At 35.0% G+C, this 24,845-nt stretch overlaps 2 protein-coding genes across 3 annotated transcripts; one reads left to right on the top strand and one right to left on the bottom strand.

Annotated features, from left to right (window-relative positions):
* Positions 1-87: 87 nt before the first annotated feature.
* Positions 88-12,374, top strand: LOC144855408 (protein FAM185A-like). Its single transcript, XM_078713257.1, has 7 exons — positions 88-831; positions 1,244-1,353; positions 2,176-2,268; positions 2,870-3,050; positions 3,809-3,904; positions 4,205-4,339; positions 11,289-12,374. Exons 1-7 carry the CDS (start codon positions 198-200, stop codon positions 11,411-11,413), a joined length of 1,374 nt encoding a protein of 457 aa, XP_078569383.1. The 5' UTR covers positions 88-197; the 3' UTR covers positions 11,414-12,374.
* A 47-nt stretch (positions 12,375-12,421) lies between these two features.
* On the bottom strand, positions 12,422-16,718 carry LOC144855423 (uncharacterized). Of its 2 annotated transcripts, none has more exons than XM_078713277.1 (5): positions 16,573-16,718; positions 16,026-16,146; positions 15,528-15,650; positions 14,879-14,960; positions 12,422-14,363 (listed from the first exon to the last, which is right to left on the bottom strand). In XM_078713277.1, the coding sequence occupies exons 1-5, from the start codon at positions 16,573-16,575 to the stop codon at positions 14,162-14,164; spliced, it is 531 nt and encodes a 176-aa protein (XP_078569403.1). In that variant the 5' UTR covers positions 16,576-16,718; the 3' UTR covers positions 12,422-14,161. The 2 variants fall into 2 exon arrangements, with proteins under 2 accessions (XP_078569403.1, XP_078569404.1); XM_078713278.1 differs by having other exon boundaries at positions 14,879-14,939.
* Positions 16,719-24,845: the final 8,127 nt, after the last annotated feature.

Genomic DNA, 24,845 nt, shown 5'->3' with positions numbered 1-24,845 from the left:
TGAATATTTTGCCTTGACACTTATGGGCTACCGTACTATACTGTACTTGCGTTGGATTTTAACCAATCAGATCCGTTAATCACAAATCACAACACTTGACACGTTTTAATTTTACATGCACCACATGTGTGGAAGCGATTGTCAACAATAATAATTATTTTTAACTGTTAATTATATATTTCGACCTAAGATCTATAATGCTTCGTTTGTATCCTGTACTTCGACAATTAAAGTCACCAATTTCGATGAGGAGGTATGTTTGTGATTATAATTCTACAAATACTAAGTGCTTTTTGGCTAGGCCTCGGTTAGACCTATGTACTCGGTCATTGTTTTCAGCCTCCCGCGGCAGGATGGTGGAGCAGCAGTTCCAGATGCCATATGTCAACCATATGCTACGGCCTAGCAGAGTACGTAGTGCGTACTTAGTTAGAACTAGTGTCCGGTCGTTCGCTAGCAGCACTAAATTAGCTAATAATGACCAACAAACTGCTAAAATTCGGTCTTGGGCATTTGAGCTGGATAATCCATTTGGTAAACTTATCAGCAATACAAGTTTTCCGATGCGAGTTGTTCCGCTCAACCCAATTGAGTTCCCGTCAGCAGATAGAATATTTGTACACTTACTTTTACGGTCACCAATAGCTGGTGATAGTCTGCCAGATTTTATCAATCATACATTTCGTGATTCATGTATAACTGATGTTGACTACAAGGGAGAGGATGAAGTTCTTGCGATTAAAGGCGACTTTTTGGACAATGAATGTGCTGAGAAATTTCAGAAACATTCACTTAATCTTGGCTGGTATGTTGAAGTTCCAATGAGCTTCGGTAAGTAATTCATTTTTAAATGTTGTAACATGCAGTTAGCACCCTATTTATTAACAAAACACCTTTGGAACCCAAAAAAGTGTCACCTTTATGTTAGGAGGTTCCCTGAATAGAGGTGGGGGATCGTAGTGTTTCACGAGAGAGTGTCCCCTTAATAGAGGTTTCCCTGAATAAGGGTTGGTAGTAGTGTTAAAACACTTATTTCATGCCCCTTAATAGGGGTTTCCTCTAAACAGGGGTTGATCATATTGTTAAAAAATACATTTCAGCTTGTACATTTCATAGGAAGTGTCACCTTAATAAAGGTGTCCCCTGAATAGACGGAATCTACTTTACAACATCTGATCATTCTTTGAACGATATAATTTCATACCGTAAATATTATATTTCATAATTAATATACTTTTTCAAGATCTCCATCTTCAGTCTACCGGACAAGGACATATTTATGTTGAAAAATTTGAGAACAAAAGTTGTGATTTTGAAACGGAACAGGGCGACTGCATCATGAGGTCACTGAAGGCAAGTATTACTACAATCACAATTTTACAGTTAGGCCTAAGGCTCTGTCTACACTATCAAAAAAAAGTGTGATGTGGCCAAATATGGTATTGATATGCCCAAATATGGTAGTGATATGACAACATCATGTCCATATATACATTTTTGTCACATAAAGTTTGATAGTGTAGACAGAGCTATATGTACTATAAGTACTGCGGAAATTCATTGTCAAAATAATTTTCGAAATAATTACATACTTTTCTATCAGTTTTATATAATAGGTAGTGACAAAAGAATTTTAAATAAAAACTTTTGATTTTCTAAAGTTGGCCATATAATACAGTAGAACTTTTACGGGGACACTTTTGTAACTCAAAAAGTGCCTCCTTAATTGTAGGGGTCTCTTGTTAAAAAACTCTTATTTCTTCTCATTCATTACATGAGAGAGTGTCCTATTAATAGGGGTTTCCCTGAATAAAGGTTGGTGTGTTAATATATATATTTCACCTCATTCCTTTCATGTGAAAATGTCCCTTAATAGGAGTGTTCTCAGAGGAGGTGTTCCACTGTATGTTCTTAGCTATAGACTTTTGACAAAACTAAACTTAAATATTTTTTAGAATGAGAGTGTATTCAATATACACCCCTCCCCAGGGAAGGGCCTGGATAATGAGTGGAGGGGGGGTTTCACTTATATTAATCTGCGATCATGTCACACAAATTAAACTTACTAAGAAAATTCTGTTATTATAACATTAAATTTTGAATGACATTTTTAACAGTATGTTTAGCATACAGTAGGCTTGTATAAATATTTGATTTATTGATTTGTTTTCACAGACAAGCCAGGCTACAGCTGTTAGTCAAGGTGGTAATATTAGCATTGTAAAGTCCCTTCTTGGAAATGTTTCACTGACTGCAAACAATAAGGGAGTAAGTATTGCTAGTACCTGTAGCATAACACAGAGACCTGGTTTATAGACTCTAAGTAGCCCTCCAACGCTGGAGGCCTCTGGCGTTTTTAGCCTGGCCCTTTTTCGTATTTTTATTATACGTATGTACATCCAGAAACTTCTCCACAAGCATTTTCTTAATAGAACACTCATCATAAGTTTGTAGATGATAATGACATTTTAAAACATTTCTTGTTAAAATTAACCAGGGGTGGATTGCTATAAATGGTCTATAAATAGTCTTAGCTGGCTATAATAAATAAAAAACCTAGAATATTATATTTTCTTGCGTAGAAATGTACGTACTGTTATGATTGTGAATTGAGCAAGCATGACGAACATTACCTTATTTGGTATTCTACTCAGAAATTACGCCCTTAATTTATTACTGTACGTGGTCTTAGCTAAGACTATTGCAATGGCAATAGTCTAACAGGTGTGTTTAGTAAGACCGTCTATCTGATAAAGCCGGCTTTTATCATGGAGTTATTAAGACCATCAGTTAAGACTGTTTTATAGCAATCCGCCCTGGTACTACAAATGTGAACAGTATAATTTTTTAGTCTAATTCATTTTTTCAGAATATTAAGACGGACAAGATTCAGGGTCATGTTGTAAAATTAACATCAAAAGAAGGAACAATTACGTGTAGTGATATTTATGGAAAAGCAACGACGATAGAATCACAGGAGGGCGACATAATGACCGGTAATCTGCACGGAGAGTGCAATATAAAGACTGAATCTGGAGACATTCATATTGGTATTTTTATTTTTTTAAACTATTTTCTGATTTATAGTGTGTAGGTGTGATACAGTGTCACATATTCATCACATGTTAGTACTATATCATAGAAATACTTTTTAGGTTAGATTAAAATCAATGTAACATGTGATACTGTATCTAAGAATTTGCCTAATGATTGAACATGTAAACATAGTATTTATTTGGATACTATACTTTTATTATAGTGGCACACCATACCACAAACATTTAAAAACCCTGATATAATTTAAAAGGTTATAGATATATTGTCCCCCTGAAAAAAATTGTTTTTTTGTTGAATATGCCATTTTAATGTCACATAGGCCAAAAGTGTAATAATAATAATATCCTGGATTTATATAGCGCCTAAATGTTGTGAACATTATTACCCCAGTCATTTTTTGGATCAAACACATATGGAAACATACTCCCATAATGCAGCTAGTAATCAGCGCAAGGTTGTGTCTTGATCTAACCGGGTACCCATTTGTACACCTGGGTGGAGTGAGGCAAACGTAAGTATCTTGCATAAAGATACAAGCAATGCGGCGAGAGTTGGATTCGAACTTCGGTCTCACGATCAGTAGTCAAACGTCCAACACACTGCACCATACGAAAAAAGAAATTATTTAGCTGAAAAAAATGTAATTTAAAGCAAAAAATAGTCAAATTAGCTGCCAGCTAAAGCAATAATAAAAATTCAATTTATATTGTCATAGTAAATATAATTTCATTGTCACTTTGTGTGTTGACAGGTAGCTTAGATGGTTCGTTATATTCAGAAGTAACAAGTGGACTCGTTGATGTTTACGCCATCCGACACAAAGATATCTACATTAACAATACCCAAGGTAGAAATAATAACAACAAAGTAAATGTATTGAATTAATCATCCTTGGTTTTACTGGAGACTGAAGACATTTTGATTGGATCGTCACACTTGCATTGTATAGAGGACCAACAGCTTTATGTCTCATCAGAAGGACGAGAGTAAAGTGTCTTGCTTAAAGTCAAAAGCAATATGCCGCAGACCGTTCTCGAACCCATGCCTTTCACATGCTACAGTAGTCTGATACACCTTTCCATTATACCATATAATTCTCAAAAAGATTTTATAGAATACTATATAATACTATGGTTTAACATTTTAGGAGATGTTGTAGTCAAAGTACCGACTGAGCTAAAAACACACCTGCATTTGAATGCAAATGAGGTTATTCTACCAGAAACACCCCAGTTTGCAGATTGTACTCAAGAACATGCTGGGGACATTAAGAAAGTAGAAGGTAAATTGCTCATAATTTTAACCATAAACTCAAAATGTGCAAAGAATATTTGTTTTATATTATGGCTCAGACATTTCCAGTTGTCGAAGGAGGCTAGGCTATGCACTGCAGAGCTCGAGTTTGATTTTGGATACAGGAGTTATAAAGTGGCGCACTCTAGTTGTCAAGTTGTTGAGTTATTTATTGGCAAATAGAATACAAATAATGAGTGCAATAGAACAAATAATTGCATGAGAATAGAAAATGTACAGTACCATTGCACAAATGTAAAACATACGTTTTTAACACACCCACTAGGCCAAGCAATCTAATTTTGAACGCTATTGTAGATGGCGCACACTACACATTGATTTTCGACAGTCGCACATTCTGGTTGTGCTGCACCATCATTGAACTCTGTAACGCTCGTAGCATCGTACGTTAATCGGTATACAAAAAAAAACTTCCAATCAGGTTTCGCATTTCACAATTGATTTATTGTGGTTCAAACTGAAAATGTAACAAAATAATACAATAAAGAACTAAAATGTATTCAGGTTAAATTAACAAAATGTACAAATATGGTATTAAGCCTAAACTAAACTAAAGAGAGTAATCAAAGAAACCAAATAACTTGCATCACTGGCCTGTCTGGTGTATTACAACGACAAGCGCAGCACAATAAAAGGGAATAGAAACAAAAGAACGGGAAATTTACATATTATGTCAGGTGCAGTTTAATATAGCAGAAAGAAAGCGTTGCGTTACTAACACCCTGGCCCAATACATTGTATACATAATGTATTCTTCCTATCAAGTAATAAATAATAAATAACCCAGTGCCATGTTTTTAGCACGAATTCGCAAAATAAAGGATTTATCAATACTATTAATTGTCTGATTTTCTGAATCTAACTACATTTAATTACATACATCATTCTAGTAAGCAAATTTTACCAATTGGCCTATCATATACACCCGTTTGGGTTTTAACTTCAACCGAACGAACCCGTTCGTCGGTGCCGGGGTAAATCTTGGTGATCAATCCTAAAGGCCATTGGTAACGAGGTGTGTTCTCTGCTTTCATTAGAACCAGGTCCCCTTGCCGTAGGTTTCTTCTTGGTTTTAACCATTTCTGACCCTGTTGAGGGCAGGAAGATATTCACTTAACCATCGTTTCCAAAAGATGTCCGCCATATACTGAAATTGACGCCAACGGCGCTTATACGTCTTGGTTAACGAACATGCCAGGAGGTAATGATGGTCCAGCACGCATAAGCAACAGGTGGTTAGGTGTAAGGGGTGAGGGATCATCTGGATCACTGGAAAGTTTAGTTATGGGACGACTGTCCACTATGCTTTCTACTATGCACATCAGTGTTGATAAATCCTTCATCATCTAGTTTCTTCTGACTCAATACGCCATGCAGCACAGAACGCACTGTACGAATTTGCCTCTCCCAGGCTCCACCCATATGTGACACAGTAGGAGTATTAAATATCCACTCGATTTCCTTTTGTTGCAAGAAGTCACCTATCTTATGTTGGTTCCATCCTTTAAGTGCTTGCTTTAATTGCAGTTGAGCACCTACTAAGTTTGTGCCGTTATCTGAGCGAATTTCGGCTGGCTCGCCCCGACGTGCAATAAAGCGTTGTAAGGTGTTAATGAACGAGTCGGTGTCCAAAGTGTGTGAAACCTCTAAGTGAGTGGCGAGGCAAGTGAAGATACATCCGTTTCTTTTCAATTCGCTATGGGCTCTTTTTATTATAAACGGTCCAAAGTAGTCGATACCTACTCTATTGGACGGCGTTTCATTTGATTTAACCCCGGGCTTCAGGAAGATTTCCCATCATTTGTGTTTCTGTTCTTGCTCTCAACGTCCTGCATGTTATACATTTGGACAAGATACCTTTCACAGTGGAGCGACCTCGGACAATCCAATATTTTAGTCTGGTTTTGGCCAAAGTGCGTTCAGCTCCAGCGTGACCCGTTCTCAAGTGGTGATGTTCGACAATTAACTTGGTAACATGGTGATTTGATGGTAGCAATACTTGATGCTTGGTTTGGTATGATACATTGGCCTTTTCTAATCTACCTCCCATACACCACAGACCGTCTTCTGTCAGGATAGGATTCAACCTTTTTAAGCGAATTAATCTGCACAGGGTTCAGGCTATTTGTTTGAATATACCGGATGATGGAATTTCTGCTTTCCTAAGCTCGTTTACCGTTAGTTTCCCAGTAATTGGGCATGCAGGTTTCAACATAGAGGTTTTGAAGCGCATAATCCATGCCACAGCACGCTTCAACCTTTAAGTTCTGCGCATTTGAAAGGTGGTTGAGGTGGCCATGTTTCTTTACCTTTCCATAGGAACGATGGTCCGCTAACCCATCTGCGGTTATTAACCAACTTGCTTGCAGTCAAACCTCGGGATGCTTCATCTCCAGGGTTACTCTTTGTGTCAATGTATCACCATTGGTGCGGGAAACTCTGTTCCCTGATTACTGAAACACGGTTTGCTACGTAAGTCTGGAAGCGAAGCTCATCATTTTGAATATACCATAAGACGATGCTGTCCGACCAAAAGGTGGATTCCAACAGCAGAATTTCTAGCTCACGCAGCAACAACTTGTCTAACTTGGTTGCTTCGACGGCTGCGGTCAGCTCCAACCTTGGGATGGTTGTGGTCTTCAAAGGCGCAAGTCTTGATTTGGACATCAGAATACTACAATGGCTTTAATCTATCATTCTAAGGTACGTTACTACTGGATTTGATGTGAAGCCCAATGGGCTTAAAACAACGTGGTACCTTCAGATCCCTTATAGTAGGGAGGTCAATGAGCCATCGATACGAATACGAATACGAATACGAATAGAACTTTATTGCAATCAAACGAAAGATTGAAGTTTAACAAAAGCGTTTCACTCAGAAAAATAAAATGCAATATACAAATATAAAAGACATTCAGAAATGTAGAACATACAATCAAAAAATTAAAACAAAATTACAATTAAAAATCACTTATTATAAAAACAATAAATATAAAATTCAAATTGTTAAAGACATAGGCCTGCAGGATAAAAATTTAAAAGTATTAAAAATGTTTACAAATTTAAAAAATGTTAAAAACTTCAAAAATTTTCAATAAAATTTACACACAAAGGTACGGAAGGTCGCGGAAACATAACACAAAATGTTTACCATTTTTGGAATAATCCGTGATTAATAATAAACGTTTTTGAACGGTTAGTTTTAACTCTCGGGATACAGAACTCACGGAGTCTTCTAAGATTATAAGCAGCAGAAGGAGCCTCCGGTAACAAATGGTTCAATCTGTGACTGGGGTCTTTGATTTTAACAAAAAAATCCTTGCACAGTCGAACACGGCGGTCTTCTAAGGTAGAAAAACCAAGGAAGCTGCGGGCATCGGAATAAGTAGCATGCGGAAAAATACATTTAAAGGCCCTTCTCTGAATTTGTTCAAGTTGTTGATTCTGTTGCTTCGTAATATTTGATCCCCAAACTGGGGCCGCATATTCTAATATTGGTCTAATGATACTAGTATAAAATTGGACAAGTGCGGGGGCATCCAGGCCTGCCCTCCGCACCTGTTAGAGAAAGTACATTCTAGAATTACATTTACTAATCATTTGATCAATATGAGGTTGCCATGACAAATTATGAGAAATAATTACACCAAGAAGTTTAAATTCGTCAACACGTTCCAGATTACAATCTCCAACATGGAGTGGCTCAAAAGCAGTCTTTGACCTTTTACAACTAATTCTCATCTCTTTCGTTTTCTTAATATTAAGGTACATATTGTTATCCTTAGCCCACTGGACAGTTTCGTCAAGAGTGGTTTGGAGTACAGTTGCCCCATCGTTGCCGACGCGTTCATGGATAGAGGTGTCGTCCATGTATTTCATGCACGGCACCCCATCCAGAAGATCGTCGACAAAGATGATAAACAACATGGGCCCCAACCAGGATCCTTGGGGGATACCACCCTTAACGACTGTCCAAGGGGACAATTCATCGCCTAGTTTAACACGTTGTTTTCTATCACATAGAAAAGCATAGATCCAAGAGATTAGATGGTCTTCGACCCCTAAATTATACAACTTATCAATTAATATATTATGGTCAATTAAATCATAAGCCTTTTTGAAATCAAGCAATAATAATCTCATTTCATCTCCTTGGTCAGTAGCATTAAAGCATTCGGTTAACAAAAGTATAAGAGCATCAGTGGTAGACACACCCTTAGAGCAACCAAATTGATTCAACTTGATTTTATCTTTAATTTGGACCCAAATCATTTCCCCTACGATCCCTTCAATAACTTTCATGGTGGTGGAAGTCAGCGAAATAGGACGCAAGTCATTCTCAAGAACCTTAGGTGGGTTAACCTTTGGAATGGGGATTATATCGGCTGACTTCCAAAGCATGGGGAGAACCCCTTCCCTTAAACTCGAGTTAACTATTGCACTTATTGGCTTGGAAAGGACATTGGCAAAATCACGTAGTACCCACGGAGGGATTCCGTCCGGGCCTGGGGCTTTATTACATTTCACAAGTTTAAGCTTAGACTCAATTGTCTCTGGCGTGATAATTAAATGGGGTGGTACTACAGTGTTACAATCATTGGTTTTTGGTTCAAGAGGTTTGAACTCAGAAGTCAGGGACTGGAAAAAACCACTAATTTTCGTGGTAAGATCGTATACGTTCCCGTTACATAATTCATTAGCCATAGTTTTAAAGTACTTAGTACCCTTTCCGAGATTAAGAAATTGTTTAATACCCCTCCACCAAGATTTAGAATCGGACGAGAATAACTGGGCAATACTATTACGATAAAAATCACCTCTCAAAGATTTAGCCATTCGGTTAGATAAGTTTCTAAGTTTCTTATATTCGGCAGACATGGGGTCAATTGCAAAAGCTGCTTGCCGTCTAGAAACGATACCTTTAAACGCATTATTTACCCATGGCTTATCTTTAAGAAGTCTTTTAATCGTTACTTGGGGGAAGTGTAAATTTAAGAGTTCAGAAATGTTCTTATGATACAGTTCAAACTGGTTACAGCATCCATCCATTCGATATAGATCTTGCCATCTAATGTTATTAATGTCGCGTTCGAAGTTTTCCTTGGCACCCGGTTTACAGCTACGTTTTGTATGGTAAGCGAAGACGTTAGGCGATTTAAATGTTCCTACGATTGGGGTGCATACGATGACGTTGTGATCAGACAGTCCTAAAGGTGATTCTTTAGTAGGTGCATTAAAAACATCGCTCATCGAAATCGATTCCACTGATTTGGTATGGGATCGTCCCAGTCGTATTTGCAGCGGCATAGTTGCTGAAATATCATCTTTGCTCGCAGTACATAGGGTCCTGCATAGAGTTGAGTATACTTAGCACTCCGCGATGTGTCATAGGTTTAACAGCAACTTAAATATCGTATTGAAACTTGTCTTGCTCAATATTCCAAAGCATTCCAAGGACTCTTTCACATGGTAAGCTGTCGAAACTGTTCTTTAATCCTGTGGCCCACTCATCTTGAGGTAGAGAATAGATAACATCCCTGCTATTCGACATCCACTTGTTGAGGTGAAACCCTCCACACTGCAATAGTCTTTTAACTTCATGTACGAGATATATGGCTTCGTCAACAGACGCTACAGATTTTAAGCAATCATCTACGTAAAAGTTACGCTTAATTGTCTGCCTTGCAGCATTGCTGTATTCACTTGCGTTATCCTCGACAGTCAGATGAACAGCATAATTGACGCAACTTGGGCTCCAAACTCCTCCAAATAAATGAACAGTCATTATATACTCTAGAGGCACGTTGTATGGGTCATCATTTTTCCACCATAAGAACCACAGTGCGTCACGATCGGCGGAATTTACAACAACTTGGTGAAACATGCCCTGGATATCGGTTATGAACAGCTTCTTGTCGGAAACGAAGAAGGATGCCGATTAATTTATGGGTAAAATCTGGTCCTTGGTGTGTACTTAACCAGGTGCCATTTGCCCTAGCAGCACAATCAAAGACGATTCTGCATTTGTCTGGCTTCTTGGGGTTAAACACCGGTGATGCAAGAGTATAATACACAACCGTCAGCTCTGCAGAGGTCCTCTTCTGGAACTGCATGCATGTCGATCAGCAAGTAGTTACTTATTAGTAGTAGCAATTTCAGTTACATATTTTTTCTTCAGAACTGGGTCTCGTGTCAATCATTTACCCAACAGGTACAATCTACGGTCTACCATCTGACGATTATCTGGTAGGTTTGGTGGTCTGTGCTTGAATGGAATATTCATGGAATAGTGGCCATCTTGTAGACTAATGGAGCCTTCCCATATGTGCAATACCCTCTGATCATTGATGGATAAGGTAGTTTCGGCGCTAGAACTACTTGTATTCAGCTTCCAACAGCTACCAGACTGTTCATAGGTTGCTTTAAGTTGCACATGGTGACTCGATCGAGGCTGATTAACATCTTTATTTATTGGGCCATTTATTGCCCAGCCCAAAGCTGTCCTTACTCCATACGGATCGCCAGACGACAATCGTTTAATAGTACTTTTTTTCGTGTACAGAAAAAAAAAATCTTTTCGCATTTGAAAATATTTTGTTTTATACTATTGCTTTTGAAATACAACAGCGCCACATATTTTGTACTTTCGTGGCGACTGTTTTTTTTTACGATGGAGTACATTTCTGGAGAGATATATACTAATTTCCATCAAAAAGGCATTTAAATTAGCTTTAGATCGTGTAGGATTTTGATTAATTAATGGGAACATCTCTACAAGACGTGGAATCGTTGGAAAAACCATGCCTCGTTGATATATATATCCTCTTATCATTCACTGCATGCCATTATTTGTACCATTACACTCATAAACATTCATTATTTGTATAATATTATATACCATGGTGCCAATTTTTCAGGTGTGATTGGTGATCATTCAAAAGATAACAAGATTCATGTTAAAGCAGACAATGGACGCATCAAAATAAAGACACTGTCGTGGTTTGATTCGTTATCCTTCAGAAAAATAATGAAAGAAGTCTGAATTATAATTTTAATTGAGAGTGGACATAAAGTTGAGGAAGCACTGTAAGCGTAAACGATTTTTTGAGTGTTGAATAAAGGTAATATTGATAATGCGGTGTAAACCACCGAGCGAGGTGTGTGAGCACTAAGCGGAAGAGCTGGACATTTTTGGACGTGCATGTGTTTATAGGTATAACTGTTTTATTTTACGATAATTTTCTACGTTTTAAGCAGAATTATGACAGTTTTGTCAAAAAAGCATAATCTTGACTTTCCATAATTTATTTTGATGGTGGCATCAATTGATAATTCTTTCCTTTTACAGCATTTCCGGCGCTTATGAGAGTGGGGAAAGAGGGTGTGCAATTTTGCTGGCTGTATCAGGAATACGAGAAAACGATTTATGAATGGGGGTCATGGTGGGTTATATGATAAAATTTGATACATATAGTTAATATCTTTGATACGCAGTAAAGCGTAGTTCTCACTAGAGATGAACGCAAACTGCGCAACATAATAAAATGCCCTTCCAATAATTGTGTTTCCCCGGCCTGCATGAAATCAAACCTGCTTAGTTGCGCGTCAACGTTAGTTGACCTGGTTTAGCCCGCATATTTGACTACGCGCTGTACTATGTTTTCCAGTTTTCTTGCGTTGTTGCGTGAAATCAAACTGATTTTAAATCCCGTAGCGATGTTTACTGCACTGTTGCGTCGTTGGTTCCTACGTCACTGCGCTGCATTCTTTCTATTTATTTAAATGCAAATATATGCTGCACTCCACTCGAAGTCAAAAGCAGAACATTTGAGAATTCTGCATTGAGCAGAACAAATATTTAGGAGCCAACTGCCGGTGTTGACCTTCCACAAGTTATTTTGGGTACTCAATTTACCCCTTGACCTTCGATTCCCGCTCCTGTGATACCAGAGAGGGTATGAAGGATTATATTATTATTACTGTGTAATTGTAATAAATTTTGCCATTTTTATATTGGCTAAACAATAAATAAAATATAAAACAATACATATACATTTCGGCTATTTTTTTTATTACTATATCCACAATAAATATTGTATCTATCAATAAACAAAGTAATATAATATGTTAGAGAAAAAATACTAAACTCAATCCAAATATGACAATGCAGTCACAGCATTGTTTTACAAAAAATCCTGCATTGTACAGGATTTGAACCTAGGGGTTTGGGATTGAAAGGCAAGTTTAATCGCAAGCCAAAAGTGCCATTAAAAAAGATGTGGCTATATAATAAAAAACGAATAATAATTCATCAAACATTGTAAGCATTCTGTTAAAGATGTATTGTCCACCTAAAAAACATGTTTTTGGAATGAAAAAAATATATATGTACCTTAACAAGGCCATATACATGTAGTTGCGTGCTCAAATTTGAGTTAGTGTTTACCGACCGACCGACCGACATAGTGAGCTGTAGAGTCGCGTTTGCACGTGACTAAAAACTGTAATTTAAAGCAAAAAAATATGTGAAAGTGGATGCTAATTGAATTTAAACGTTTATTTTGTCTTTTTAAAAGTACAAATATTTTTTTTCCTATGAAAGCTTTTATTAAAGCTGCAAAATGGACTATTAAAAATCATGTTTTGCGGGGACAATACATCTTTAACTTTAAAATAATTTGTGAAAAACTGAATTTCATATACAGTACAACTAATACCCCTTTTCACATCACCTAGCAAAACTCGGCAGTTTACGCACACAGACTGGGAAGCGCTCAATACAAAACACAGATGTGTGTAAATTCTGAAGTTTTGCTAGGAAATGTGAAAGAGGTATAAATAAATTCATTCGTTTTATAAAAAAACAGTAAAACTAACCTCGTTTTTTAGCCTATTAATATTTTTTTTTAAACAAATATTTTTTACTTGGTACAGTATACGATAAATCAAATACTTTAAAGTAAAGTACATTTTTTATTTATAAAAAAACATTTGCTGTGAAAAATTGGTCCTAAACATATTACATAGAGACTAGACACACAACAGAGTGACCCCTTTCAGGGTTGGTTGATAATGTGTAGTTGTTCCACAGTAAAGTGTCCCTGTATTGGGCGTCTCAAAGAAGGGTTTTCTACTTTCTTTAATAATAATAACAACAAACAAATAACAAACACAAATAAATTGACAAAAAACCTAAAATGTTTCATGCAAATACACACAAATGCTAAGTGTAAATGTTTAGTTTTAGTAGCTACAGTACAGTAAAAAATAATTTAAATTCAACGATGTTTTATAATAATTATTAAACAATATTATGTATTATTATTAATTTAGAATACTTAATTAATATCTTCTCATTGCTATGTAATATAAATTATTAAATGAAACAAGCAAAAATATAACATTACACCACGTTTTTGACTTTATTATTGTGGTATAAAATTATGAATGTAAAAAAAGTAAGTATTCAAAAGATTTGAATGAATAAGCAGTACTAATGGGTGTATTGTACAAATGGGCTAGCTAGTCCCATCATCATTAAGCTTGATTTACAATGCAAGAAATTTGACCAATCACAAGCAATTTGAATCATTCAAACTTTCACCGGATTGGTCAATTTGTGTGTAGGCCTAATGATCGTTTTGCACCCTAGTGGTAACCAAGCCTTAAAAAACTATGGAGCATAACAGGTTTGGCATAAGGGCTTATGCAATTGGTAAGGGTGTACCTGATCACCAAAATCTAGCAGGATTATATTTCAGAGCTTGCACCCATTAATGCAAAAAAACTTTTAGTTTGTAGTAATTTTGGGAGTTGAGCTACCGCTTTCTTCCATATTATACCATATTGCGAAAATTAAAAGCGATAGGATCAATAAGGCAAGACTCTGTACCCATATCGGTACCAATCCTTTGGCTTTACTTGTCTGTTGTGGTGGACTAGTTTGTTGTGGTTGGTTAGACGACTTTTGCGCACTGGGTCTTTGACGTGGCCTAAAAATAGGAATAAAAACATGATCGTTAATATTGAGAAATATACTGCGTTAAACACTACACTGAAAATATTTGTCCAAAGATGAGAATAATGTATGCTCGGTGGTCCAGAGTTATGAACGCCAGTCTAGTGATCTGGAGGTTGTAGGTTCGAATCACACCTGATTTTTTTCTAAATATGTAATTTAATAATTCATTAATAATAATTTTCATAAGGTAGCAATAAGGTATTTTAATTAATTTACAAACAATCACAACAAAAAAACGGCGTGAGGCATGACCACTACCCACTCAGGCATGACTACTAACTGCTGAGGCATGACCACTACCCACTGAAGCACGACTACTAACTACTGAGGCATGACCACTACCCACTGAAGCACGACTACTAACTACTGAGGCATGACCACTACCCACTCAAGGCATAAACATTACCCTCTCAGCATTGATTGCCATACTTCTGTGAAATGGTAAGTCTACAATTTTTACTTTTCATTGCATAAAAAAATATGTACCCTGAATCTCCTCCTGCTTGAACATGACTGTCTTGTTCATCCTCCTCTTGTTCATCCTCATCTTCTTCCTCTTCATCATCATCTAAATATAAAAATATACACAAATACAGTATAAACATTTATGTTTTGAAAGATACACCAACGGCAACCAAGGGCATGTTGCACGCAGTGTTTTATAAAACTTGGGCAAGACACTTTACTTGCGTTCACCCAGATGTACAAATGGGTAGCTGGTGAGGTAACCGCTGTGCAGAGGCTGCATTATGGGAGTATGTTTTCATTCGTGTTTGATTAAAAAATGACCGGAATAATAATGAGAAGCGCTATATAAGAATTCTTCAATTCAATAACCTTTAATTCAATAATCTTTAATTCAATAATCTTCAATTATTATTGAAGAACGTCCAAATATATATATATATTTTAATATTTTTTGCAATGTATCAAAGTAAAACACAGTTTTTATTTTGGTCAAGATAAAATCAAATTTGTATGGAGTGCGGCTAGATACGCTCGTAATCTTTATTGAGGTTCAAAGGATTTTTTTGGGTAAGTATATTCTTAAGATAACGATTTAAAATGCGACTACTATAATATCAATTGTAAATTAGAGAAAACGACCTTTAACCTCATAGTTATAAAAACTTACACCCTAAATCTGAATTGCTATATTGTTCTTCCTCCTCTTCTGCGTACTCCACGTTGCCTCCTAATCTTGTTTCTTCAGCTAACAATCTAGCAAGTTGTCGTTGGTAAACTATAATAGTTGAATCTATGATAACAACGATAATAAATAAAGGTGGTTTATAAATTAAATGTTGAAAGACGGAAGTAAACAGATAGTAAGATGACCCTGACAAAGTGATTAAAAAATATTTGTTATGGTTTGCGTAATTTCATATTTTAAAGGGACAATTTACCAAGAGTCTGACCAACTCTTATTTAATGGGGAGACGTTTCTGGTAAAACAATTGATGTGAAATATATATTTGAACACTACGGTAAACACCTATAGAGTGGACAATCCTATATAATTGAAGACATTTTTGGGGTCATGAAGGTGTCCTCTTAATAGGGGTTCAAATGAAATTGTTCTATTATGAAGGATGGATTGGAACTAGGCTACTTGCCTAGAAGAAAACTTTACCTAGAAGTGGTCCAACAGTTTTACTTCTGTCTTCAAGTTCTGTTCTAAGTTCCTCTAAACTTAGTTCTTCAACCATAATCAATTTGTTTTTAAACAGTTGTGTTTTCATAATTGGTGAACTCTGTGTTGAGAAACAGTAGTGTTTTCAATTACAAAAATTAACATAGGCCTAGGCCAGTAAATTAAAATGAGCAAGACAAATAATAAGATAAGATAAATGCTTGCTAGCCAGCTACAGTAGTCCCCCTGACTGCTGGGCCAGGAATTTAGAATACAAAAATAAGTCGTTAAAAGTCTAGCTAGCTTTCATTGACTGACAGTAGTAGTACGAAAGGCAACTACTAATCTAAGCCTAGCCGAACCTTCTGCCTAGCTAGGCCTTATTATCCGGTTAAGCCTGGCCTCTACGACGCAGGCCTGGCCCGAGCAGCTAGAATTTGTTAGGCTAGTAGAGTAGGCCTAGCCTCCTAGCTAGGCCTCGGATTAGTAGGTGTGCACGTATATTGCAGGCCTAAAAACAATTCCTAATTATAATAAAATTACAAACCATGATTCGATAGTTGTATTTAACTTCACTGAATGAATAATGAATTGAAGTAATAACAATTAAAACGAATTATGTTGGCCTCTAAATTAATAATAATGATGTTTATCAATATCAAATTTAATTTGGGGAAATTCCCTACAACGTTGAGGGCGGCCTGTATTATCGCTATACAGAGCCATATATGGCTCTGTCGCTATATGGCTGTCCGTCAAGGTAGTCGCTTATTGGTCAGATGTTTTGCCATTGTCTGACGTAATTTGTAAGTAGGAAGATCAGGAGCTTTTAAAACTATTATTATTCCTCATTGCAAAAGCAAAAAATAATTCGTTAACTTAATTATTTATTGGATGATACTTTTGTAATATCGAAATTATAAAAAAATAAATAATAAATTACAAGAAAACTACTTTGTTAAAAACGAAGAACTTAAAGTTGTGCCTTAAATTGTTTTTGTTGAATATAATATCAATCAATCGTTCGATTTATATAGCGTTAAAGGTGCTCAATAATGAATTATGCCATTTTATTGTCACGTAATAGTTATTCACTTTGACTAAAAACTGGATCGAAAAAAAAAAATGCTTCCAGACAACATGATTTTTTGGTTAAAATAAATAAAAAATTATAATAAATAAACAAAACAATGGAAAATCGTTTCGAATTGAACATCTGCCTTTCGTGAATGTGTAAAATGTATCTTGTAATATGTATCTTGTAAAGATGTATTGCCCCGGAAAAACATGAAAAATGAAGATCAATTAAATCCGACTTTGAATAGGTTATTTTGAAGTTTTAATCAAGTTAATCACTTCTATAGAAAAATTTAAAAAAAATATAAATAACATAATAAATTGTTAAATTCAACCAAAAATCCATTGGCTGGCTGCCAATTTGACAATTTTTCTCACGTCTGTAGAAAAACTTATTTTACAAAAAGACAAATAAATAAACAAAATTTGAACAAACAAACCCCGTGTCTGACACAATTTGACCATTTTTTTAATTGAATTTACAATTTTCAGTAAATAAAACAGAAATGTGTTAAAATACAATATTGTGTATTATTACGAGGAAATATACAAACGGTACGGGGCGTTATTCGAGGGGCTTTATTCCAATTGATGTTAGGAGGTAGGCATCTATTCGTATAACGGTATGTAGCTTGTAGAGGTCGATCCAGGTGGTGAGTCGCGGCATTGTTTTCGCTCCTTCCGGTATGATAAACAACACGTCACTCACACATACAGGTGGTGTGGTGAGGCGCGGTGTACTGATATCGCTCCTTTCGGTATGATACAACACACGCACGCACGCACGCATCATACAGGTGGTGTGGTGAGGCGCGGTGTGCTGATATCGCTCCTTCCGGTATGTTATACAACACACGCACACATACAGGTGGTGTGGTGAGGCGCGGTGTACTGATATCGCTCCTTTCGGTATGTTATACAACACACGCACGCACGCATACAGGTGGTGTGGTGAGGCGCGGCGTACTGATTTCGCTCCTTCCGGTATGTTATACAACACACGCACACATACAGGTGGTGTGGTGAGGCGCGGTGTACTGATATCGCGCCTTCCATATACAACACGCACACATACAGGTGGTGTGGTGAGGCGCGGTGTACTGATATCGCTCCTTCCGGTATGTTATACAACACACGCACACATACAGGTGGTGTGGTGAGGCGCGGTGTACTGATATCGCTCCTTCCGGTATGTTATACAACACACGCACATACAGGTGGTGTGGTGAGGCGCGGTGTACTGATATCGGTCCTTCCGGTATGTTATACAACACACGCACGCACGCATACAGGTGGTGTGGTGAGGCGCGGTGTACTGATATCGCTCCTTCTGGTATGTTATACAACACACGCACACATACAGGTGGTGTGGTGAGGCGCGGTGTACTGATATCGCGTCTTCCATATACAACACACGCACATACAGGTGGTTCGATTTACCGACCACATATGGACAGAAGACGATGGAAGTGGTGGCCTATATAATTTTGAACTGTAGCCTATAGTATCCTTGTGAGTAGCGCCTGAGAGTATGCCTAGCATCAGAGAGTATCGCCTATTCTGATGTGCATACATAAAGGCTAAACTAATATTACCTAGCAATAATTATATCACTCTGTGGTCTGAGCTCTCAGTGCAGGAGAGGCCTATGCTCACAGGTAGGAGCGCTTGTACTTGGAGAGGTAGGCTACGACGTAGAGGTAGGCTTACAGAAACATGCCTATAATATTGAACTGTGACCTACTAATAAGTAGCGCCGGAGAGTAGCGCCTAGCACCCGACAGTAGTTCGCAGATTATTTTGTTCCTGGCAATACCCCTCATCGATGATGTGGCAACGCAGTCCCATTATTTTCTCGTTCTTCTCGGAGGTGCACTTCAGAGGTAGCGCTTGACGGTACGCGCTCATGCGGTAGGTCCGACTTAGCGGTAGGCATACATCGCTCAGATGGTCACAATTCGTTGGACATCGCTCCAAAAGAAAATATTGCGCCGTGGGACATCGCTCCGAAAATTGCACTAAGGTACATTGCTCGCCATTTAGGCATAATCTTTAAATATACTTTAATTTACCACCTTCCCCTCCCTCCCCCCTTTAGCGTATTCTAATGCTGCTAATGGTTCTCATGTCCTTGCACAAGTATCTTATGCATTTTGTGAGGGTTGGGGACACTTTTGTGCTATGAAAACCCTTGACCTTTTCCTCTGCCAGCTCTTAGGTGGCAGTTATTCGTTTGGTCCACCTGTTGTCCTATCTTCTCGCTAGTTAATTTGCCCATTTTGCCATTGTCTCTTTGACTTGAATAAATTCCTTTCTCGAGCTTTGTCTTTTTGACACGAAGCATTTCTCTTTTTCTTCATGAATTAACAAGTTTTGTTATAAAAATGTGACCAAGCATTTGTCTTTCAATTGTTCTTTGTAAAGTAAAAAGTCTTTGTTCTTGAAAGAAAAGTTTTTAAATGTACTGTAAAACAATGATAATTTTGTTCTTTGTAAAGTAACAATTTTTAGTCTACAGCTCACTATGTCTAACTTGAGCATGCGACTGCAGCCAGGTATATGGCCTTTTTTGTTCTCGTTTTTTAAATGTACTATAAAACAGTTTTTGAATATTATACAAAAATTGATAAATAAATGATCCATACCATCCTGGCAACCATCATTTCCAAATTATGTCGCACAGTCACAAATAATATAGATAGATACTTGCAAAAACTAAAAAGTCAGTTTCTTCTCTCTACTCAACAGCAATCTGCACAATTAATGATCATGTTTACGTATGTACTTCTCCGAAACCTTGAAATACCATAATAGTTTTTACCAACGCCCCCGAAACCAGTTCTAGAAGTACCGGGATGGTGTCCGGCGGGGGATAGTTTCACCATGTAGTTTAAGTTCAATTTATTTGTTTTTAGCCGAAAAGCGTTCATTTACAAATGACAATAAATTTACTTACTTAAAATACAAGAGCAATCAGACAAACACAAAACAAATAAATATCGCAGAAATATCGTTGAAACAATGAAAATCTATAGGGGAAAACACCAATCTTTGATAGAAAATAGAGGTAATCATGTGAAAAACACATATTCAAGTTTGGTTAAAAAAATAAAATGAAAAGAATGATATTATTACTGCACACAGACGCCGTCAAACAAAAAATAAATTGCTCAAATATTCACTACAGCAAAACGTTTTTCTATTAAAACCATGCAATTGGTTTCAAATGTTGGATACATTTTGTCGACAAGGTTTATATGTCACAGTATTCAACTAGAAAGACACTCCAAGAGTGCATACCTCTGCCTACTGTAAAATTCTCTTACACAAGATTTCACTGAAAAAGAAAAAAGTGTTTTAAATTGTTGTCTTAAGGCTGTGTGTGATTTAGGCTATTTTCACTACAAGCATGTGTATCCGAATTTGGTGTAATGGTTATGTAACCAGCCTTTCAATTAACGGCAAAAACAAATGGGTGAATTTGAAAAGAAATAGGTTTTTTAAAACTACTCGTATAAGAAATGTTTTAAAATTACAAATTATAACTCTTGGTAAAGATCTTGCAATTACTTTTTGAGTAATCTTGCTAACAAACACACACAATCGATTACATATAGCTCTTTGGCAGAGGTAAATTAAATATAAACCTATAAAATGTCACAGTTATTAGTAGCCTAACCTACATCATTCGCTGTTGTGCTTTTTGCTTGTGCATTAGCCAATCACCACTTTTCTATGACTGTCCGTGCTTGTGTATTAGCCAATTGCCAATCACCAATATCATTTATTTTCTTAGCCTGTTGTTTATTACAAAGGTTTTAATCCAGTAAATTATTTTGATTCAGTCCTCTACTTTTTGGATTTAGCGCTTGATTTACTTCCCAGACGGTTGTCCATTCCTCCATCATTCTATGTTGGATGTACCCGTTCTTCTCTTCATAACTCTTCTGTAACTATGCTGCTCAAATAGTTATAGGTCTTTCTGTTTTCATATTTTACCTCTCTTTCTTCTTTTGCCGTTGTCATTAATTTTGCTGTTGTCATTAATTTTGCTGTTGTCATTAATTTTGCCTACCTTTTGTCCTCACTTCTTGCTAGGTGACCTGTACAAACATATCAGCATTTCATCTCCAATTTTTTTTTTTTTTTTCGCGTATGTTTTATTCCATGTGCAGTAACAAGTTGTTATCACTTGGAATTAATAAGTAGGGAAATAAATTTCAATGCTTTCTATATTTAGAGCTACATTAGTCGGACCATCAAAATGAATACAGGTGCATGGTCATGAAATGGTTCCTAACACTAACTTTATCACTTAATATACCTAGCTATGAGCATGCTCCTGTCTTTTTGACAATCCGAAAAAATGTCTCTGTCAGCATTGTTTATCTGTATAAATTATTATATAATTATGTAAACTATATAAGCAGAAGCATGTTCCAGATTTTATATATATAAACACCACAGGCATAGAACAAATTCTAAACAGCCTGGTGATATACTGAAATGTATTAATTAATTTGAAACGATAAGATAAGGAAATCTGTGAGAATGAGAAAAAGTCGACTTTTCTCATTCTCACAGATTTCGTCATTTCATCGTTGCAAATTATATATATATCATATACAGTATATTGTTTTATTTTAAGCCTCTTGCCTTCCGTTATAAGGTACATTTTCTTTTAGATAATATGGGAGAAAAAAATCCTGATAGCGTAAAAAGTACTGGCCCCTAGTATGTTAAATAAATTTAAAGAATACATTTTGTTTTCTGCCTTTGCCCTGTCTAGATACTACACCTATGCCAAACATTGTTTTTAATAGCATCATCTTTTAGTATGATGTGTTTTTTTTATAGCACCCTCTATTGTGTGGTTGCTTACAAAAATTATCCCACTAAGAGTAATAACTAATTTTAAAAAGTACTTAAAAAAAGTACTACCCTATGTTTGCTTTCTCAAGTAGTCTGACATCCCCTCAGTGAGGGCACTGTCTTTTACTCAACCAATGGCAACGGTTCCCTCCTGTTTTCATAATCTCTCTAATTTTTCTTATCCAATACTATCAATTATTTCACCCTTTAGTTACTGTATCGGTAACTAAAGTCCTCCAGTTTCCCCCTGGCCTTAATGCCATCATAATGTTCTTTCAATGTTCATTATATCTGTTTTTCTTATCCAATACAATCAATTCAATTGATGACAATGGTCCCTTCCAGTTTCATCATCATGTTCTTTAAATGTTCATTTGCCTTTTTAAAAAGTAACATTTGTCTCCGGTATTAAACTAAAACAAGTTGCTATAACATGTAAAATCAGAGTAGTAAATAGAAACATCAAAAACATTGTTTTTATAAAATAGTAAAATATTTTTGAAAAATGTCTGTGAAATGTTGACACTTTTTAAAGCTTTGAGTTAGTTTAGAAAGAAAGTATTTAATTTGAAAACAAAACATTTTTTGGAAGTTAGAAAAAATATTTGTTGCTCCTACAGTATTGTTATGCTTGAACTTTATTTTAAAAAACACTGCTTTAAAATTGTATTCAATGTTGTATTGAATTCATTAACATCAACACTTTATGAACTTAGAGGTTTGTAAGGAAATATATAAAAAATTAAAATTCAAAGGTAGTGTAATTTGCATTTTACTCAGGTAGTAAACTAAAAAAAGTTGATAGAAGATGCAAAATCATAGATATAAAGGAAAAGAACTTATAAATAAAATATTTTGGAATTTTGTTTTGTTTGTAGAAAAAAAATGCTATACTAAAATATGTTGTAAGAATTTGACTAAATTTGAATAAGGCATGCTTAAGTTATATGGTCCGAAAGTTGAAAGGTAACAATATTTAAATTGTTCAAATATACCAAAATCTAATTTTGTTTACAAATTAGGGAAAAAAATTTTCTTGACAGTAGAATGTGATGATTATTCATGAAATTGAATTTTACCGTTTAAACTCAAAATAAATCAAACTTGAAAACAAATTAAGAAATCTCAGTTAATTTTTTATGCAAAATATATTTGTGTTTATATCTGTAAACATTTAGAAAAACAAAATAATTGTTGGTAAAAGGTTGAATCACTTGCTTTTTATGGTTTAATAAAATTGAACAAATTTAAATTCAAAGGTTGTGTAATATACATTTTTTTCGGGTAATAAACTAAAAAAAGTTGGTAGAAGATGCAAAAAATTAGTTATAAATAAAATATTTTGGACATTTTAAAATTTTATTAGAAATAAAATGCTATACTAAAATATATGTAAACTTACTGTTGTAAGAATTTGAATAAGGCATGCTAATAAGTTATAAGATTTGAAAGATACAATATTTAAATTGTTCAAATGTATCAAAATCTAATTTTGAAAAAAAAATGGAATTTTTGACAGTAGAATGTGATTATTTATAAAAATGGAATTTTGCCTTTTAAACTCAAAATAAAGAAATGGAGATATTTCAGTCAATTGTATTATTTTTATGCAAAATATATTTGTGTTGAATATCTGTAAATGCAGGCATTCTAAGTTAATAGGGTTTGTGGTCAAAAAGTTAAAATATTTATAAAAACAAAAGAATTAATTTTTGGTAAATAGTTGAATATTATAACCTACAATTTACAGTACAGTTGAATTTTTCAAATATACCAAAGTTTTGTTTTTTTTTAATTAAGAAATGCATTTATAATCATTCATAATAACAAAATTCATTTTTAATTCATTTTTTTTACATTTAAAATTGTTTTCCAAGCAGGAAGTTTATTTAATTAATACAGTAGTTGAATATTATCATTTATATTTTAATTTGTAAAAATTTAATTTTCTTACATACAGTACTTTGTACTACTTTATCCAGGCAGTATAATAATTACATTTTTCAAATATACTGAGTACTAAAACTAATTTGTTTTTTTGCATTTCTATTGAATATTATTTCATTTAAAATAATTTTATCCTGCATAATAAACATTTCATTTTTTTACATTTACAATTGTCTCATGCAGGTAGTTTAATTGGTTAAATATACAGAAATCTAAATTTGTACAAATTTTTATATATTTATATTTTGACATTTTTTTTAATACATACTTATAAATCTTTTTCAGGCAGGTTTAATCATTTTGATTAATATAGCAAAATACCATTTAAATATTTTTGTTACATATTCTTTAGGCATGTACAGTAGTATTACATTTTTAAAATATCAAAATCTCTTTTTTTTTTTCTAAATATATAATTTTTTTTTCAGGTAAATTATTCATGATATACCAAAATCTTAATAACAAAAATGTGAATGTAAAAATTAAGGTAAAAGATTGAATATCATATCATTATTCAATTTAATTTATTTCCACAATATAATAATATACAGGATAATAAATACAATGAAGTAATCATGTGGGGAGTCATATATATAACAATTTTTACAAATATTGAAGAAACAATGTGCTATTCTATGAAATGTAGTTGAATATTTATATTCATTTTCTTAATGTTTTTCTTACATACTAACATTTTTTTTCAGGCATGCTAATAGTTTTATAGGCTAATGTTACATACTTAAAATGTTTACAATTTTTAAAAAAATACAATAGTTGAATATTATATTTATTTTTTTTAAACAGCTATGCATTATTTCTGTAGGCTTCTATTGAGTATTATATCATTTATATTCATTTTTTTCAGGCAGGCCAAGTAATTAAGTAGTTAAATCATTCAAATCTCATTTATTAACACATTTTGAA

This window comes from Antedon bifida, chromosome 11 (genome assembly GCF_963402885.1).
Source record: "Antedon bifida chromosome 11, ecAntBifi1.1, whole genome shotgun sequence".
Classification (NCBI taxonomy): domain Eukaryota; kingdom Metazoa; phylum Echinodermata; class Crinoidea; order Comatulida; family Antedonidae; genus Antedon; species Antedon bifida.
The sequence above is the reverse complement of the archived record's forward strand: the minus strand, read 5'-3'. Positions and strand labels throughout refer to the sequence as shown.

Bases quoted from the DNA above. Each gene is read 5' to 3' on its own strand.
- LOC144855408 (XM_078713257.1), top strand. From the start codon at position 198: ATGCTTCGTTTGTATCCTGTACTTCGACAATTAAAGTCACCAATTTCG. The intron at 832-1,243 runs GTAAGTAATTCA...TACTTTTTCAAG, and splicing joins TGAAGTTCCAATGAGCTTCG to ATCTCCATCTTCAGTCTACC. The intron at 1,354-2,175 runs GCAAGTATTACT...TTGTTTTCACAG, and splicing joins GCATCATGAGGTCACTGAAG to ACAAGCCAGGCTACAGCTGT.
- LOC144855423 (XM_078713277.1), bottom strand. The intron at 15,651-16,025 runs GTAAAGTTTTCT...TTGTTATCATAG, and splicing joins AACTGTTGGACCACTTCTAG to ATTCAACTATTATAGTTTAC. The intron at 14,961-15,527 runs GTAAGTTTTTAT...TTTTATATTTAG, and splicing joins TAGCAATTCAGATTTAGGGT to ATGATGATGAAGAGGAAGAA.